Source organism: Vipera berus (genome assembly GCF_964194415.1).
Source record: "Vipera berus genome assembly, chromosome: 5".
Classification (NCBI taxonomy): domain Eukaryota; kingdom Metazoa; phylum Chordata; class Lepidosauria; order Squamata; family Viperidae; genus Vipera; species Vipera berus.
The window spans coordinates 89608797-89629420 of record NC_138207.1 but is presented as its reverse complement, the minus strand read 5'-3'; the positions used below and the strand labels follow the sequence as shown (position 1 = coordinate 89629420).

The 20624-nt window shown below is 39.5% G+C and overlaps 1 protein-coding gene across 8 annotated transcripts in view; it reads right to left on the bottom strand.

Annotated features, from left to right (window-relative positions):
* Positions 1-20624, bottom strand: part of JMJD1C (jumonji domain containing 1C) — a 131768-nt gene that overhangs the window by 53919 nt on the left and 57225 nt on the right. For all 8 annotated transcript variants that reach the window (XR_014026501.1, XR_014026502.1, XM_081328237.1 and 5 more), the window contains exon 3: positions 2946-3059. Coding sequence is in view for 6 of the 8 variants with exons in the window: in XM_081328237.1 (XP_081184363.1) it covers positions 2946-3059 (114 nt within the window). In the remaining 2 variants the exon portion in view is untranslated. The remainder of the gene's footprint in view (positions 1-2945; positions 3060-20624) is intronic.

The window sequence follows — 20624 nt, the reverse complement described above, 5'->3', positions numbered from 1 at the left end:
TCTAGTCCAACCATTTCAGACAAATGGCTGTCCAGTCTCTTCTTAAAAACTTCCAGTGTTGGAGCATTCACCACTTCTGGAGGCAGGTTGTTCCACTGGTTAATTGTTCTAACTGTTAGGAAGTTTCTCCTTAGTTCTACGTTGCTTCTCTCTTTGGTTCGTTGCTTCTTGTCCTGCCTTTAGTCAATCACTCCTATTTCCACTATCACAAGAGCAACAGTTATACTTACAACTGAAACAAGAGCAGAAAGCTTTCCACGTAAAAGACATAACTCTCACATGATTTGATCATATTTGCAAATATTTGCTTCGCTTCTTCAAATGCCTGTAGGTCGTCAGGCTAAAAAAAGTTCTCATTATGACCAGTGGAAACTTTTTTCTACGCCTAAATGCAAATGGGAGACAGGATTTGTGCAAAAAGGATGCAATTCGAGAAGTTTAATTTACAGACAATGTCAGGAAGGGAAAATAAAGGATTGTGGGAAAAAAACTACTTCGTATTTTCATACTTAATTTTGAAAAATTATTAACTTGAGATAAAAAAGAATTAATCAACTAGCATGAATACTTACTTCCCTCCATTGAGAAAGTTGTACATTTACTGCCACTCTGCTTGCTGTTTTTAATTTCTTAGCAATTAAAAAAACCAAGCTTTTCTTTTCCCATAAAACACTTATATTTATTCAAATAAATAATTGTCAAGATTTTTTTTCTGAAAATTATAGTATTGACCTGGTCAACATGTTACCAAATTTATAGTTTTGATGTAATCATACATCTGAACCATGTCACTCACCTTATTGCACAGTCTAACATAACCCACATTAACCAGAATTACTAGCCTCCAAACTGCAGGTGTGATGCAATATCATCACTGGACACTTCTTCCCCCTAGCCTCCGCCAATAGGAAAAATCAGTTAAATGTGGGCAAAAGTTAATGAGTTTCAAGGGAAGAAATCGGTCCCTTAATTTTACATAGTGCCCTTACATTAAACTCATAAAAACAGAGGCAGTTGAACTGACTCTCTTAAAATGTTACTATGACAAATAGAATATAGTGTTTGTTTAGAAGATTGTCCATGAACTGAGCACCATTAACTCCAGATGAACTTGAGATTTGAAAAGCCAGTTAGATCAATCTGCCCTATCCAGGAATGTGTTTAAGTATTCAAGATCTATACTTTAGGCTGCTAATAAATTTAAATTAAAAAACCAATTCCTAATTCCTAAGAGTAGTAATATTAGCACATTTTAATGCCCTCACAATAGCTACTCTTGATGGCAAATATAAAAAAGTACCTTGTGAGCTAAAATTGTGCTCTTGTGGAAAATAATCCACTGAATTTGTAGCACATGTTCTGACCAAGGGGGATTTGCGACCTATCTACAAATTTGTTTCTAAAATTATACCTCTGAGATCAAAGCAGATTTAAAAGAATTACAAAAATATTTTAAATATAGATGTGTATATTATAATGAAGCTGCTCTAACATAGAAAGCAGGAAACTATGAGTTCTAGTCCTGTCTTAGGCATAAGCTAGCTGGGTGACCTTGGGCCAGTCACTTTCAGCTCACCTCAAATCACAGGGTTATTGTTGTGGGAAAAATAGGATAAGGAAGAAATATTAGCTACATTTGCCAATTTATTTATAAAAATAATAAAGAAGGGAAATAAATAAACAATACTATTTTCCAAAAGTATCAACTTTTGGAAGTTGATAGAAAAAAAAAGAAAAACCAGGTATAGGTGGTACCTCGCTCAATAATAGTAACTGTGAGAGGGATCTTGGAATCCTAGTGGACAATCACTTAAATATGAGCCACCAGTGTGCTGCAGCTGCCAAAAAAGCCAACACAGTTCTAGGCTGCATTAGCAGAGGGATAGAATCAAGATCATCTGAAGTGTTAATACCACTTTATAACGCCTTGGTAAGGCCACACTTGGAATACTGCATCCAGTTTTGGTCACCACGATGTAAAAAAAGATGTTGAGACTCTAGAAAGAGTGCAGAGAAGAAGAACAAAAATGATCAGGGGATTGGAGCTAAAGCATACAAAAAATGGTTGCGGGAATTGTGTATGTCTAGTTTAATGAAGAGAAGGACTAGGGGTGACATGATAGCAGTGTTCCAATATCTCAGTGGTTGCCACAAAGAAGAGGGAGTCAAGCTATTCTCCAAACCACCTGAGGGCATGACAAGAAATAATGAATAGAAACTAATCAAGGAGAGAAGCAACCTAGAACTAAGTAGAAATTTCCTGACAGTTAGAACAATTAATCAGTGAAACAACTTGCCTCCAGAAGTTGTGAATGTTCCAAAACTGGAAGTTTTTAGGAAGAGACTGGATAACCATTTGTCTGAAATAGTATAGAATTTCCTGCCTGAGCAGGGAGTTGGATTAGAAGACCCCCCCAAGGTCCCTTCCAACTTTGTTATTGTATTCTATTCTTTTTGAAAGGACATACCATGTTTCCTCAAAAGTAAGACCCGGTCTTATATTATTTTTGCCTCCAAAAGAGGCATTAGGTCTTATTTTCAGGGGATGTCTTATATTTTTCGTGAAACCTGCCTCACCTAGCGGTGCCCCATACACCCTGCACCTGCTTACTTCACACACACCCCAGCCAGGCCATTCCTTGCTCAACAACCTTCCCTTTTACTCCTCTTGCCTCGTTGTGGTGGCAGCGGCATGGCACGCACTCTCCTGCAGCAGCAAGGTGGGACGGAGTGGGCAGGGTCCTAACTAGAGCTTAGTTTTGGGGTAGGGCTTATATTAGGCCTACCCCCCAAAATCAGGATAGTTCTTATTTTCGGGGTAGTTCTTATTTTCAGGGGAACACGGTACTTCCAGTCTCTAATGATTACAAATAATTTCTCAGTACTAATACAGAAGACATGTTAAATGTTTTTAATTAAGGTAATTTAGATTTAATAACTCTTACCTGATAGGGCTGAAAGGCACTATCCTCAGATAAGAAATCCAGCTGTTTGTCCACAAGAAATTCAACTGCAGTAATAGAACTGTATATACTTTTCCCAACCAAAGGTTTAAAAATCTACGGACAAAATAAAACACAAGAATATAAATGTCTTGCTCATTTAAGTTCTAAACATGCTATGCTCTATTTTGTGTGATAAATACAAAGCAATTATCTATTACAACACAATATTTTGCTTGGAGCTCAAGCTACTTTCATTCTGATTGTGCAATTTTGATCAGTCAGTACTTAGAACAGAACAGAACCGAATAGAATAGAGCTGGAAGGGACCTTGGCAGGTCTTCTAGTCCAGCCCCCTGCTCAAGCAGGAGTACTTGTTCAACACCACCCAGTTGGGCCAATCCAAGGAAGTAATAACTACAGATTTCATGAAGTTAATTTTAATACTAGTAAATACACAAATTTGGAAACTGTAATAGAAATTTCCTAGCTTCATTTATAGTGAGGTAATTAATACTGTTTGTCTTTGAATACTATGAAATGTTTCTTCCCATATTTTTCACCACATATTCATAAGATATGCATTTTTCCCGTCTCTCCAAAATCTTTCACATTGTCCACCTTACTAAAAAAAAACGAGTCCTATATATTTAACTAATACTTATTTTCAAACGCTAAGCTCAAATTCTGCAAGCTTGAGAATCTATCCTCATATAGTGAAGCAACTGACGACAGGTTTCTGTTCTGTCACTCTGTGCACTGTGCATCATTATACAGGAGAGGCTCCAGGCTCAGTAATGCTGAGAAGCAAATCAAACTGAACTCCTAGTGACTTTATGGACACTTCCATAGTTTTCATAGTAGCAATAAAGAAATGGGTTGTCACTGTATTTTTCCAAGATGCTTTTTTCAACATCCCAGTTTATTGTACAATTTTAGGATTCCCTAGCAAGTTCCCATTCAAATAAGCAGCACATTTGATCCTACCGAGAACCTAAATCCAGACAAAATTTGCCAGTACTACTAAGGACAGACCTTGTGAAATAATTGGAACATATTCATATCTTATTTTCAAACCTTTCTCCTGAAAGTCTCTATTGTTTCTCTGGTTTTTCTTTCATTTCAATGTTATTATGGATTAAATATTCCAACTTACAGCTACATTTTATTGTTCTTATTTAGCAAGGGAAGTAGCAAAAAGCATATTTTTTTAAAAAAAAAGAATAAATTTTTATACAGCTAAAGAGAGAGGCATACCGTATTTTCCGGCGTATAAGACGACTTTTTAACGCATGAAAATCTTCTCAAAAGTTGGGGGTTGTCTTATACGCCCAGTCGCCTTATACGCCGGAAAATAGTAAATCCTCGGGAGCAGAGACGTTAGTGGAAACGGACAAATCTAGCGCTCGAGAATGGCGAAAGACGGCCTCCTCATAAATAAACCGACCAGCCCAACCGAGGCTGAGGCTCCAGCTTACCGGCGTCCTAGGGCAGCAGACCCCCCCTTTTTTTGGAAGGGAGCGGGAGTCAAGCGCGTGCCGAGCCGCCAGCGCTCAGCGAGCACGAGAGCTCAAGGGAGCACGGGAAGCCAGGCGGAGGCTGACCTGACATGTTCGCACGGAGCTGAGCTTCACCCGACCCTGGGAGTTCGACTTCAGGGTGTGGTGCCGTGGCCAGACCTACAGCAACACCCGCCCAGGAAGGCGCAGCTCAGGAATTGCGACAGGCAGACCGCAGCGGAAAGCTGGAGCTGGGGCTTCAGCAACTCGGGGTCGCCCCTCCGCCCTGAAGTAGAAGGCGGCCTTTTGAAAAATAAATATTATAATATGTGCAGGGTTTTTCCCCTTTATTTCTTTTTCCCCTTTCTGTATACTCCAGCAATAACTTATGCAAGTGAAAGGAGGAAAAACCCCGAGTTTGCATTTTCTTGGAAAACTTTAGAAAAGCACAGCAAAATGCAGGGGAGGGTAAACGGGCTTCTCGATCTCAGTGCCACGCAGGGCTCCTTCTGGTTTCTAGTTACTTGGAAACTTGGGGCTTTCTTTGAGGGAATCTCAAACTTGCGGCGCAGGGCTGAGCCCGTTTCTTTCACCACCACCCCCGCCCTCCGCCGCGCTTTTCATTAACTAACCTACAGAAAGAACCGCCTTCTTTCAGACCTGGTGCCTTCCCGAAGTGTTGGGCCACAATGCTCGTCGCTCCTGGCCGAAACAGCCAGTGTGTGTGGCTGAAGTAGAAGGGGACGCCAACGCGAGAGGAGACGAGGTTTAGGCGAGGCAGAGCAAAGCTGATCTCGAGGCCAAAAGCTCTTGATAAACCTTCACCTAATTGAGAAGCAGCCCTGACTTCCTACTTACCCGTATTTTCCGGCATATAAGACTTTAACCCTTGAAAATCATCTCAAAAGTTGGGGGTCGTCTTATACGCCGGAAAATACGGTAAATAGACTTGCTGGCTAATCAACCCAGAAAATGAGGTTTTTTTTCCCCCTTCACATGGTAGAAATCTTTCATCCATTTTGATTGGGTGGATTGCATTAGTATCTTTTTTTCTTTAATGGAAAATCATATTTTTTCCAAGGGAATTTCCTCTACAGCAGACATGTCAAACCCAAGGCCCAGGTGCGGCCCGCGAAGTGGTTCCATGTGGCCCGCGAAGCCAACCTGGAAACAGTAAGGGAATGGCCCCCGCTGTCTTGGCCCCAGCCCTGGTTGGCCAGGAGTCAATGTACAATTTCGTGGTGGTCATCTATGCTGAAATACATTGTCTTAGCTCCACAAGGCCATCTGAAAACAGTGAGGGACCGGCCTATGCTGTGTCGGCACTGCCCCCTCGGTGAATGCTGGGGAGGTATCACCCTTTGTGAGGAATGAAGAAATGCACCATTGCCTGGAAGTGGCCAGCACATGGCCCTGCCTACTTTGGGCAGGCTAGGGGTTGAGTAGCGTTGTGCTTCTCTTCAGATTCATGCCACCCGGATCAGCCTCTTGGCACTATGAGTAGAGCACCCCACTACCTGCCAAAACTGGGCAGGCTAGGGGCTGGGCAGCATTGCGCAGGTAACATCAACTCTCATGCTGCTCATGGCATCCCCTCCCATAGAGCCCACCAATGTGAAGTAGGCGAGGGCCATGTGCTGGCCATTTCCAGACAATGGTGCATTTCTTCATTCCTCACGAAGGATGACACTTCCCCAGCTGTGTTTCTTGCCTGTTTTTCTCCCTCCCTCATCTCAAATATTTTCGCACCACTCTGTTCTTTGGAAGGAAGGAAGTAGGGAAGGTCTGAGGGAAGTCCTACCTTAGTCCTGCCCTGCTGCCCTTTCACCATCCCCTTGCCCCTTCCTCCTGACCTATCCTGGGGGGTGTCCCTATTGCTAAGGAAGCTTTGGATACAAAGCCAGGTCTCCTCACATGGAGAGGGAATGGGCCTCCCTCTTGATTTTGCCCTCGTACCCATCATGAGCAACCTGGCTAAGGAGAGCAAGCACAGCAGCAGCAGCCTTGAGGAGGAGGTGAATAGAGCTGGGCACCCCCTTGGGGAAGTGGGGCTGGGCTTAGTGCTGTGGGTGCTTGAGGGTTGGGCTAGGCATTTGACCTCCGTGCCACCGTCCAGTTGCCCCCCATGGCCTGAGAGGAACAGTGAAGCTCCTCCGGTGGACCATGCCTTGGCACTTCCCTGGTCTCATCTCCTTCTGCCAGAGACCCTCAGATCTGTCCCACTCCTTCCCAGGCCCCCATAGGCACCCTTGACACAAATGATGTAGAGCTGGCCATTCCCACCCAGTAGGCCATACGCATTCCAGCCATGCCCATCCAGTAGGCCATGCCCACCCTGGCCACACCTAGCCGGCCCCCTGAAGGCAACTGCAATGCTGATGCGGCCCTCAATGAAATTGAGTTTGACACCCCTGCTCTACAGGGATAATAAAGATAATAGAAGAAGTGATATGGGAAAGCCTGGCAGTTAACCCAAAGCTAATATGCTGTTTGAAATCTACAACTGCCAATACCAACTGGAGCCTGTCTGGAACTCAATTTTACAAATGTAAAAAAAGCTCTCCGAACACAATACGTAAGTCTTCAATCAAAATAAGCAGACTTCAATCCAAGAGATAAATATACAGGCAGTCCTTGACTAATGACCACAATTGAGACTTGAATCTTCAGTTGTTGAGAGAAATGGTTTTTAAGCAAGACAACATGTGACACTTCGCTCAACAACTGCCATCGTGGCACTCCTGGTTGTAGTTTAAGCAATCTCCTGGGTTCAACCCCATACAGGGCTGAATTCCTCCAGCAGATAGCCCTTTTGCTCTCAAAAAGGCTGGCTGAGAAAGATCTGTCCCAAAATCCAACCAAGATTTAAAACAAGACAAAATTTCAAGGACTGACTTATCCATGAGTGCATGGGACACTGCGGCACTGATGTTACCTAGCCTGGTAACATAATCCCTGCAGGAAAACAATTTCTACCTTCAATGGTCCTCTGGGTATTCTGAGGTGATTTTGTTTCAAGGTTTGAACTAAACTATTGAGGCAACTTGAGGTCCGTTCTTAAACACAGTAATTTTGGAATGTTTCAGCAAAAATTTAAGTACAGTTATTTTGTTCCTGAAGGATGAAACGAAGTTTACCATTTGGTGTTCAGTCTAAGCAAAATAATCATATTCTGTTTTACCTACTAAAAGAAAAACATAATTTTAAATTAGTATTGACTGAAAGTTCTGTGATCTGCAAGCCAAATAAATCTATCATATTGCTCCTAGTAAAGTGATTGTTTCCTCAGATGAATTAAAAAAATAAAACCAGCCTGAAGCATTTTTTGTAACTATTAACTACTCTACAATTCTAAAATTGTATTTACTGTTAAATGCTATTTAATAGTAGCTTGCCATCTAGTATTTTAAGCACACCTACAAGATATGGAGTGCATATATTTGGCTCTTTCCATAATTAAAATATATGTGCCTAATTAAAGATAGATATCCAATTATAGGAGGAGGTTACATGTTAAATCTTTGGAAGGATTTCAAAATTGGTAATTCTAAAATCTGTCTGACAAAATTACTGAAAATAATCTCAGGATAAAGATCAATAAATAAGACCATGGTTGTTTGCTGCATTTCACATGGAAAAAAAGACTGTGCTTTCACTATGAGGTGCAACTGAATGTAACAGCCTTATTGGCTTCATGTGAAAAAAAAGTGTTTTAAATTCTGTAACTGAAGATTATTTCAAGGCAGCACAAAAATTAAGACAGCTATGGCATTAACTACTTATTTCCCTGGCCCAGGGGTCTTCCAACTTGGCCCTTTTATGACTTGTGGTCTTCAACTGCCAGAATTCCTCAGCCAGCATTCTGGGAGTTGAAGTCCACAAGTCATAAAAGGGCCAAATTTGAAGACCCCTGCCTTGGCTTCTCACAGCATGGCTTACCATCCCACACTCTCCAAAGTTCCTTTGGCTACTCATTCCTTTCCCAACTACAACAATTATTCCTATCTGGAAGACCTATGTAAGGTTTTTCAGAGCTTTTTCAGATAAACTAATGGTTTAAAGACCCTGACAAAGCGGAAGTGTTTTTCAGTGTTTTAGTTTCATTTCACTGTTCTCATGAACTCATGGTCATTTATATTTAAATATCAGTCTAGAAATTAAATTTTTACTGACAGAAAAGTTGTGCCATATTGAAATACTTCACACACACACTCCTTATCAATTCAAAAATATTTTTATCATTAAGTTTATTATTTTAAAAAATGAGATGATTACAGAAGTCAATCAGGTGGTCTGGTTTTTCTCTCGAGTTATTTTTTAATGTGAAAAACATTTTTTTCTCATGAAAAAGGTCAAACAATCGGAGGTGCCAGTTAAAGAGAAAATTAAAAATGATGAAATGCTAAATTTGCTAGATAATTATGGAAAAAATCTTTTCCTCATTACTGCATTTCTAGATACATATTCATTAGTTGTCCTTGAATAAAAAGCAAGGCTTACCAAAAATGATAACTGGAAAACCTATATGGGCAACTGTATCTATGCCATGTTCAATATCAAAATAGAAATAAATTAAATACATGTTTATAAATACATTTTAGTATGTTGTTATTTATAAATATATTCCAACTTAAGCACAGCACTATTGGTTATATTAGAAATGTTTTAAGTATCATATGATGCATGGTATATTATCAATAGAAAACAGAATGTAGTATGCTATGTTTTTATTAAACAAAATCATCCATACTTTTGTATTCTGGTAAATTTTACTCCTGAAAATATTTAAATACATAAAAAGTCTAATTCAAAATGCACACCTATATTTCTGCAAACTACAGTGCTAAATGGCCTTAGGAACTGTTGTGAATCATAATTTGTTACAATATATTTGTAATCCTACTGAAAAACTGCTAGAAAGCTGTAATTTACCATCAGGTTTATACTGGAAAGGGAGGAACTACGAATACAAGTCCTAGGGGCTGGTCTACATTACTATAATAGCCTCCTGTTTATACTTGGACTGTCTAAGAACAACTGTGTCTTGTTTGGGACTCTATGCAGCACTGAATTCCATTCTCATGAGAGAAAAAAAACCAGGACCAGATTATTATTCCTTGAAAGGAATGTTTTTAAAAAATCAGCCAGAGTTCCTAACATTAAGTTCAGCTGCTCAAGCTTGTCCCCATCTACAGACATGCGTTAAACACATTGCATTTCAGCAATACAGTATACCATTTTCATTTCCTCTCTTACCGGAAATGCATTTACTTATTGAACAATGAAATGTATTGTTCTGAACTATTTACTCAAATCTGTTCAGAAATATCCTTAAAACATTCCATTCTTATTTCTGATGTATTTTAGAAATCTTTAAACAAATACTTTACTGATTTAAATAAATTTGAATCCAATGTAAGAAAATATAACAACTTGACAAATTGGGATTTGAAAGTTTTATCAAGAGAAACAAATTAGAATTTTAACAAGATATTACGAAAGGGTTACATTCAGTGATAAACTTGATATAGACACCAAATATTTTTTGACAGAATTAAGTGCAGAATGATGTACTAGTTATGTAATCTTTTCAAATTGTTTTGCATTAATCTATAACATTTAGAAATAAAGACACATATAATACAGATCTTATTTGATTGAAAATGCTTTCTAATATTTAAATCACATTTTTAAATGGTTCACCAGCATGTTTTCCTAATGGTGGATTTTTCCAAAGGTGTTCAATAAGTTTACAAGCAACAAAAATGAGATTAAACAATATGCAGGTTTTTTTTTAAAAAAAGTTATTACTCTAACAAATGAGAGCCTCTCCTAGTAATGCTAGAGATTGGGTGTGCAGACTGTAACTGTGTGTGTGTTTGTGTGTGCGCGCGCGTGCGTGCGTGTATGTGTATAAGAACAGCTTTAATAGCAACACTTACCCCTTCTCAGATTTAGGTCATGATCATTTCTGCTAAGGTCATTTACATAATAAAACAATCTCTAAACATACAAGGAAACCATCCACTAGAAATCCATAGGAGAGAAAATATCTGGAGCAAGACTTTTTCTTCGGGAGACATACTGGCCTTGAAGGAAAAAAGGCTTCAAAATGAGAAGCAATCGCTCTGCTTACAACATGTTGAAAGAAGGGAAGAGGCGGTGCTCTGAACTGTAACTAATCCCCCATCACAGGTGGTGATGGAGTCACTTCCAGGATAGTCACATTACTGATGATTCATATGGCTGGGCTGGCCAAAGAGCATGGGTCATAATTTTAACTACATACAAAGGCAGACTGACAGCTCAAGTTTAATATCTATAAACAGAAAATCCAGATATCAAGTGTCCACTTTCCTGAATTACTCCAAAGCATATTAGAAATGAGACCTACAAGATAAAAATGTATACTATAACCCCAAATAGAAAGACCGCTATAAAACAAGACAGAAAAATCTTCACTAGGTAAAAGGGAATTTAATTTCTAAAATCCAAATTGTCATACAATGCTACTTGAAAATCCTGAAAGAATATTATTCTCAAAACTGATGGAGCAGCTATAGCCTTTTCAGGTTTTATTTTCAGTAACAATATTTGGAAACAGATACACTAAATTTTAAAGTTCATTCCAGCTAATTGGCACTACTGCACAGTAAAATAAGATGCAGTTGTAAATACTGGTCTGAAAATGTATTTGCAGATTCAGATGCCTTACAGCTTAAGTTAGCAGAGACAGCCAGATGTTGAAGAACAAAGAATGAAAAATAAAACAATGTATTAAATTATGTAGTCAAATTTAAAAATGTGATTACTTTTGTAAGAGAAAGGGAATGAGAAACAAAAAAAAATACACCACATAATACTCCAAAAGTTTTTAAACAATTTAGCAGAATTCTTTATTCCTTGGAACGTAAAGAAATATTTTCTCTGTGATAGGCAAAACTATTGTGTTTAGAGACCCCTTTTGTTTTAGTAAGTTCTTTTTCTCTTAAGTGAGCAGGCTGGATAAGTGCCTTTCTGATCATTTTAATGAGGTGTGTACTTCTGCTCTGGTAATGAGAATCCTTGTCTTACCCAGTGTGCTCTTGCTGTCCTTGTCACACTGCTTTCAACTTTTGTTGCGTTGATAGCGTGGACACCTTTTGTGACTACAGTACTAAAACAGTTATGAATTGATAGTCAGACTGGTGGCTGTTGTCTGATTCTTGACCAGTTCACACTCAATAGTGTTCCCATGCCAAATTGACTAGGACTAATAGTGCAAGAATCTGATGTCCAAGTTCAGAGATGATTGGCGTGGCTGGAGTTTGGTGGCAACCTGGTTCTGGGCTGGGACCAATGCTATGGTCGGGGATAGTCTTTTTTCTTTTCTTTGTTTATATGCCACTTCTCCTTTAGAATCTCAAAGTAATGCTTCTTCTTCCTATTTATCCCCATAGCAATTCAGTGAGGTAAGTTGGAAAGGGGGAGATTACAAAGGAGACTGGCTAAAGGCCATCTAATGAACTTCTACGGCTGAGTGTGTACTTGAATCTGAGTTTCCAGTGTCAGTCCTATACCCCACATAAGCAGTACACAGAGTGGAAAGGTGTTTTGTTTTAAACTGAGAACAAAAACATCAGGCTCTAGATGTTCTATAAACTGTTCCAAATCAGCTGAACTTTGGCAGAAGCAAAAGCTTCTGTGTGGTGTTCCATATTTTAGTTAGAACAAGGCCGCAGGGATCAAACATAATTCCATCTTTCTCCTTCTTTCAAAACATAGATATATGGTGCTATTGGTGCTGCTGTTGTGTCCTCTGCATGGCCTGCACATCTGTTCCTCTATGGCAGACATGTCAAACTCACAACATTATGTGACATCGCGCAACGTATCAGGACTGTTTTGCCATTGCCGGCAATGGGGTGGGCGTGGCTTCCACATGATGCATCCGGCCTGTGGGCCGGCAGTTTGACACCCCTGCTCTATGGCCTCAGCAGGTCGAGTGTGGCCTTATTCCACTACTCTATTCATCCTAGATCTTAGTGTCTTCCCTTCCCTCCTCCTATCTCAGCCACATGCAAGCCACATATCCTGCCATTCTGTCTGCACATAATTTTTACCAATGTTTTCCTTTCCCTCTACCATCATAGAATTTCCAAAGAAATCTTTTATACTTGACGTTTTCCTTTATTTCCACTCCCCTTTCCTTGGAATCACCATATTTTGCTTATGTATTCAGATCAAAAATGTATATTTTGGTTGATGACCCTAAAATATCTGATCCTTTTATGGATTTGTTCAAGCAAAAACCTTTTTAAATATCCCTCCTCTACATTCTGTAATTAGAAGAATGGTTGTGATGCTATGTTTTTTCTTTCTCTTTAATAGGTACCCAGGAAAATAGGAACAGAATAGGCTGATATTGCACTCATAATGTTCAGAATTGACATTACATTTTGCTACATTAAATTATATACAAATAAGACAGACTTCTGAATTTCCTAGAAAGTCTGTTCGACTTCAGATTTGATATAGGGAATACCATTTATTAATGCTTTGTTTTATAGATAGTGTTGCTATAAGATCTTAACTTATGCATAGAGAATCCCAAGTTGAATCCTCAGCATGACAATGGCTCCAATTTAGGTTTTGGACAAATCTTAAGTTAGAGAGACTAGTGTTGTGGCAGCTTCCTTTTCCAATAATTTTAAGCAACTGCTTAACAGTAAAAATTGATAAGAAAAAAAGTATTGATTTAGAATAACAATGTATGCATAATATACACCACTGAATTATTTCTAAAATATGATTACTAATCATTAGGATACATGCCTTCACATATGAATAGCTTCATTTGTACTTACATAGGTTTCAATAAATTATTTCACCATGTTTCAACACACATTCCACCAGCAATTATCAAATCAATCTATAAAGGTAAAGGTTCCCCCGCACATGCGTGCTAGTCGTTTCCGACTCTAGGGGCCGGTGCTCATCTCCGTTTCAAAGCCGAAGAGCCAGCGCTTGTCCGAGGACATCTCCGTGGTCATGTGGCCGGCATGACTAGACGCCAAAGGCGCACGGAACGCTGTTACCTTCCCACCGTAGTGGTCCCTATTTTTCTACTTGCATTTTGACGTGCTTTCGAACTGCTAGGTTGGCAGAAGCTGGGACGAGTAACAGGCGCTCACTCTGCTACGTGGCACTCGGGATTCAACCCGCCAAACTGCCGACCTTCTCATCGACAAGCTCAGCGTCCTAACCCACTGAGCCACCACGTCCAATCAATCTATATCTACCCTTTAAAAAAAGAGATTCCCCCCCCTTCTTTGCACTGCTGTAACTGTACACAAAACTGCAATCAGCAAACACTCCATGGCCTTCAATTACTACCTTGGCTTAAAGCCACAAAACCAGTGTATTACTGCTAACAGTGTGTCCTGTCTTATAGTGAAAGTAGTCAGGGTGATTTAAAGCAATTGGACAGCTTTTGCTTGTTAAAGAAAACTGAATATATGAAGTTTGTTACTTCATATATTATGGAAAGGTAAATTAACAGTGATTGTAATAATATGTTCTGATTGTGCAGTTAAATATGAAGATTACCAGGAGTAAAAAAAGATATTGGTTCAAGCACCATGAAAAAAAATAAGACCTTGTGTTGGTAGGCACTGTTCATAAGACTAAAGTACAATTGAGTAAGAGACAAGCTGAGTAAGACCAGAACCTTTATCAATGCATACCACCTGGATGTGCTATGATTTGTTCCTTAACCTCTAGAGGAAGAGAAAAATATTGATATATACCTCTGCTAGGAAACTGATTTGTACTGCCAATAGCAATGCTTTCATTGCAGTTCTATACCATTGCATTGGTACAGAACAAGATGAATAGCCAGCTGGAACTCTTTTTATCTGCAGGCTGGCTGATAGCCAGCACTGAAATGTGAATCACTTCTAATAGGATAGATAAATCAGAGAACACTAAAAAAAATAAGAAATTAAAAATGCACATTTCTTTCCAACATTTTATCTTTAACATAAATTGTAATTGTTAAAAATCAGGCAATCAATTAAAAACACACAGATTATATGTGTGTGTGTGTGTATTGTGTAGACACACACACACACACACACACATATACAAACAATATGTGAGAGAGGGAGAGAGAGAGAGAGAGAAGGAGGGAGAGAGAGAGAGAGAACATTGTTATGCCCAGTCAGTACTGGTTTTTGATCATACTACCAATATATTGTAAAAGGTGAAATTCAACCTATGAACTAAGAATTGTACATATTGTTTAACTACAGACACATTTTAGCATAATTTGAAACAGCTTGAAACACATGGGGAAACTAATCAAATTTATTCTAGGAGTCCTTATCAGCTCATTGTTTCCTTTATTTCTAGAGCAAATATTTTTATCAATTTGAATTTAATAAAGAATTCCTGTGCAAACAATGATTATCTAATCTAGCTTCACTGTAGGTAATGATGAGTATATTAGAAAGGTAAATGTTACTATATTTGTCAATTATACTTTTAGAAGTAATACAATGACAGTGATGTGTCATGGTTCCGACTAATAAAACACTTCAAAGAACCTTCAGGCATTGTTTATTCTAAAAGGTCTATAATAATGAAAACAAAGCATGGGCACAGCATGGTGGAATGCCAAGATCTGAATTCCCCTCCCTTCAGCACGCAATATCTGGCACAATTCCCTCCTCCAATTAGCAGTCATAAATCACATTCTCCAATCAGTTTGAAGGGCAAAGCTTCCCTTCTGTTCTGTAATGCCATTTCTTATCTTATTAAAAACAACTGGGGGAAACATTCTCCCTCCTCTCCCCAGCTTCATCTAATTCTAAGAGCAAAACAATTTAAAGGAAAAGGCTGCTTCTTATATTGTCAAAGCAAAAACATCCAATGTTTGCAGCGTTGACATGATGGTTACAGCAAGTCTGATCTAGTTCTAAAGATTATTTAACTAAGAACTCTGCGTACAAAGGTTCTATTAATATCTTTTTGAAGATTATTACCTTCTACAACAATTGATGTACTACTTCAGTTTAAGACCTTACAACAGGTTTTACCAGTTTATTTGTTTATAAAAATTTGTATACAGGCCATATCAAAAAGATTCTGAGCTGTTTAAAAGAATAAAGCATAAGCCATAAACTCAATTACCACATCCAAGGGTCATGCATCTGTCCTTTAAAAATAATATATAGAGTATTTGAAACTTTGGCAGGTGGCTACTTGAAAGGGAGTGTAGCCTGTGCTGAAGTGGACTAAGTTGTTGTAGGCAACTTCTGCGAAAGGAAGTAGGTCCACCCAATTCGTTTGCTGGAAATTAATAAAGCACCATAAATATTGCTCAAGTACTGAGTTCGAATGTTCAGTCGATCCATTAGTCTGAGGATGATGACTAGATGACAGTCCTTGGGTGGTTCCTAAGAGGGACAGAAATTCTTTCCAATTGCACTCCCCTATCTGATTAGACGCATTGGGGTGCCCCATGTAGATGTGCTGCACGAATAGTTTCGCTTTCGCAGTGGGGATATTTTGGCAAGGGATAAAGTGCCCTTGATTTGAAAATAGGTCCTTAGCCACCCAGATGATAGTGTTTCCATTGCTTTCTGGTAACTCCACTATAAAATCCATGGGTATTTCTTTCCATGGGGCTGAGGGATTCGCCACTGGTTGTAGCAGTCCGGGCAATTTCCCTTGCAACCTCTTAGTAACTGCGCAAGTTGGGCAGCTGGCCACGTAGCTTTCTATGTCCTTCTTTATGGATGGCCACCAAAATTGTCTTTTGATTAAATGCAGTGTTTTTACAAATCCAAAGTGCCCTGCTGATTTTGTATCATGGCACAGCTGCATGAAAGTGACTCTCCGGGTGTTTGGTATATATAACTTCTCCCCCACCCATGGCAGTCCGTCTTTAATCGTACACGTGTTTATTCTTCTGGAACCATTAATCTGTTTCTAAGGTTTTCCAGAATTCGATTCCGGTTTGGCTACCCAGTTGCAGCTTTACCTTGGTTGGGCCCTGCTGGTTACTGGTGCTGTTAATTGTGGTTCAGGCATGAGTGGTTTAGAACGAGTGGCTTGTGTGCTGTTATACCAGGGCATGCGAGACAGGGCATCTGCCAGGAGGTTCCCCCCCAACCCAGCAAATGTTTGAGCGTAAAGCAGAACTGGTGAAAGTGCTGGGACCAGTGGGCTTGCTTAGGGGTGAGCTTCCTGGGCGTTTTTAGTGCTTCCAAATTTTTGTGATCTGTCCAGACCTGAAAAGGGATTTTGTTGTCTTCAAGGAAGTGGTGCCACGTAAGCAACGACCATCTCACGGCATAGGCTTCTTTTTTCCCCATTTTTTAATAGAAGTTTTATTGATTTTTTAGTTTTACATCCAGGTATTTATGAAGCAATGCGGTGGTTGGGTAGTTAAAACTGTAGTAAATAACAAAGTCATTTGTAAATACAGTCATGGCCAAAATTGTTGGCACCCCAGAAATTTTTCCAGAAAATCAAGTATTTCTCACAGAAAAGTATTGCAGGAACACATGTTTTGCTATACACAGGTTTATTCCCTTTGTGTGTATTGGAACACAACAAAAAGGGAGGAAAAAAAGCAAATTGGACATAATGTCAAACAAAACTCCAAAAATGGGCTGGACAAAATTATTGGCACCCTTAACTTAATATTTGGTTGCACACCCTTTGGAAAAAATAACTGAAATCAGTCGCTTCCTATAACCATCAATAAGCTTCTTACACCTCTCACCCAGAATTTTGGACCACTCTTCCTTTGCAAACTGCTCCAGGTCTCTCTTATTGGAAGGGCGCCTTTTCCCAACAGCAATTTTAAGATCTTTCCACAGGTGTTCAATGGGATTCAGATCTGGACTCATTGCTGGCCACTTCAGAACTCTCCAGCGCTTTCTTGCCATCCATTTCTGGGTGCTTTTTGACATATGTTTGGGGTCATTGTCCTGCTGGAAGACCCAAGATCTCGGATGCAAACCCAGCTTTCTGACACTGGGCTCTACAGTGCGACCCAAAATCCTTTGGTAATCCTCAGATTTCATGATGCCTTGCACACATTGAAGGCACCCAGTGCCAGAGGCAGCAAAACAACCCAAAAACATCATTGAACCTCCACCATATTTCACTGTAGGTACTGTGTTCTTTTCTTTGTAGGCCTCATTTCATTTTCGGTAAACAGTAGAATGCTGTGCTTTACCAAAAAGCTCTATCTTGGTCTCATCTGTCCACAAGACGTTTTCCCAGAAGGATTTTGGCTTACTCAAGTACCGTATTTTTCGGACCATAAGACGCACCTGACCATAAGACGCACCCAGTTTTTAGAGCAGGAAAACAAGAAAAAAAATATTCTGAACCAAATAGCACCAGTATACTAAAACAGGGCTTTTCAACCTTTTCATCCATTGTACCACTTTTAGGACAAGGAAATGTCCGAGTACCACCAGTCGCCCAGCAAGGTATCAAAAACTTGACCCCCCCTAAAAAAGGAAAATAAATGATAAAGTACAGGTAGTCCTCGACTTACAATGATTCACTTAGTGACCGTTCAAAGTTACGACACTGAAAAAAGTGACTTATGACCATTTTTCACATTTATGACCGTTGCAGCATCCCCAGGGTCATGTGATTTACATTCGGATGCTTGGCAATCGATTCATATTTATGATGGTCACATTGTTCCAGGGTCATGTGATCGCCTTTTGCAACCTTCTGACAAGCAAAGTTAGTGGGGAAACCAGATTCACTAACAATCATGTTACTAATTTAATTTCTCTCTCTCCTTCTCTTTCTCTCCCTCTCCCCCTCCCTCTTTGTCCTCTCCTTCTTTCTCTCTCCCTTTCCTTCTTTTCCTATTTTTCTCTTTCCCTCTATTTCTCCCTCTTTCTCTCTCTCCGTTTCCCTCCCTTTCTTTCTCCTTCTCCCTCTCTATTTTTCTTTCCCTCTATTTCTCCCTCTTCCTCTGTTTCCCTCCCTCTTTCTTTCTCCTTCTTTCTCCCTCTCTCTCTATTTTTCTCTTCCTCTCTCTCTCCCTCCCTCTCCTTCCCTCTCCCATTGTCCCTTCCTTCTTTCCTTCCTTCCTTCTTTCTTCCTTCCCTCCCTCTTTGTCCTTCCCTCTCTGCGTTAGAGCAGTCCCTACGGAGGCAGTCCTGCGGCCCGGCTTTCTCTTGCAGAAGGCAGGCTGAAACGGAGCAAGGAATGTGAATCGCCCGATCTCGCGCTTCTGCGATCTCCTCTGCTCGGTTTCAGCTTCTCTTTGCTACAAGAGAAAGCAGGCTGAAAAGGAGCGAGGGAATCTCCCTTGCTTTGTTTCAGCCTGCTTTCTCTTGTAGCAAAGAGAAGCTGAAACCGAGCAGAGGAGATCGCAGGAGCGCGAGATCAGGCGATTCGCATTCCTTGCTCCGTTTCAGCCTGCCTTCTGCAAGAGAAAGCCGGGCCGCAGGGAGATTGCAGGAGCCAATTGCAATCTCCCTTGCTTTCACTTGCGGAGGTTGGGGCTGGCCATACGGATCACCTTCGGACCATAAGACGCACCCTTGTTTTCCCCCCCACTTTGGGGCAAAAAAAGTGCGTCTTATGGTCCGAAAAATATGGTACATTTTGGCAAACTGTAATCTTGCTTTTTTATGTCTCTGTGTCAGCAGTGGGGTCCTCCTGGGTCTCCTGCCATAGCGTTTCATTTAAATGTCGACGGATAGTTCGCGCTGACACTGATGCTCCCTGAACCTGCAGGACAGCTTGCATTCCTTTGGAACTTGTTTGGGGCTGCTTATCCACCATCTGGACTATCCTGCGTTGCAACCTTTCATCAATTTTTCTCTTCCGTCCACGACCAGGGAGATTACCTACAGTGCCATGGGTTGCAAACTTCTTGATAATGTTGCGCACTGTGGACAAAGGCAAATCTAGATCTCTGGAGATGGACTTGTAACCTTGAGATTGTTGATATTTGTCCACAATTTTGGTTCTGAAGTCCTCAGACAGTTCTCTTCTTCTCTTTCTGTTGTCCATGCTTAGTGTGGCACACACAGACACACAATGCAAAGACTAAGTGAACTGCTCTCCTTTTTATCTGCTTTCAGGTGTGATTTTTATATTGCCCACACCTCTTACTTGCCCCAGGTGGGTTTAAAGGAGCATCACATGCTTGAAGCAATCTTATTTATCCACAATTTTGAAAGGGTGCCAATAATTTTGTCCAGCCCATTTTTGGAGTTTTGTTTGACATTATGTCCCATTTGCTTTTTTTCCTCCCTTTTTTGTTGTGTTCCAATACACACAAAGGGAATAAACCTGTGTATAGCAAAACATGTGTTCCTGCAATACTTTTCTGTGAGAAATACTTGATTTTCTGGAAAAATTTCTGGGGTGCCAACAATTTCGGCCATGACTGTAGGTCAAGTTACAGCAACAAGAATTCCCTCTCCAATTCCCTTAGTTATGATAGCATAGTCAAATTAATCAAATTAATACATTTCTAATTGTAACACAATCAGTTAGAACAATTTTCAATATATTTATCCATATCCTGTTTATAAGTTTTACATAATTGGAATAAGATATTCTGAACTAGCCTATAATATATAAAAGAGAACTTAATTTTCAGGTAGCCCCCATTTCATTATATAGTAGTTATCCTGTCTAAAATACATATATTGTTCATTTCAGTGCATTGTTATGTTATACAAATTTATTCTATTTAACATCTTAATAGTTCACCATTTATTGAGAAAATATCTTTTGTTATCTCCTTCCAAATTCTGTAATATAAGTCAATTCTAATCGTTAACTTTCCTTTCCTTTAAAGGTCTACAAGTTAAGTATAAAATCAATATGTATCTTTTAAAGATTCCCCTTAGCCCATTAAGAATTTTTTTTAGCTCTATCATTACAACAAATATATTGTCTTTATCATCTTAGTAGTTCATCAATTGTTAAAATAATATCTTTTATTATATCATTGCAAATTCTATAATATAATTCAAAGTTATGTTCTGATAACTAATCTATTTCATTATATAGTAATTATCATGTCTGAAATACATACATATTCTATTTGTCATCCTTATAATTCATCTATAGTTAACAAAGTATGTTTTATTGTTTGTAGCTAATTTTCATTCCCTTAAAAATCTAGATCCTAAATATAGAC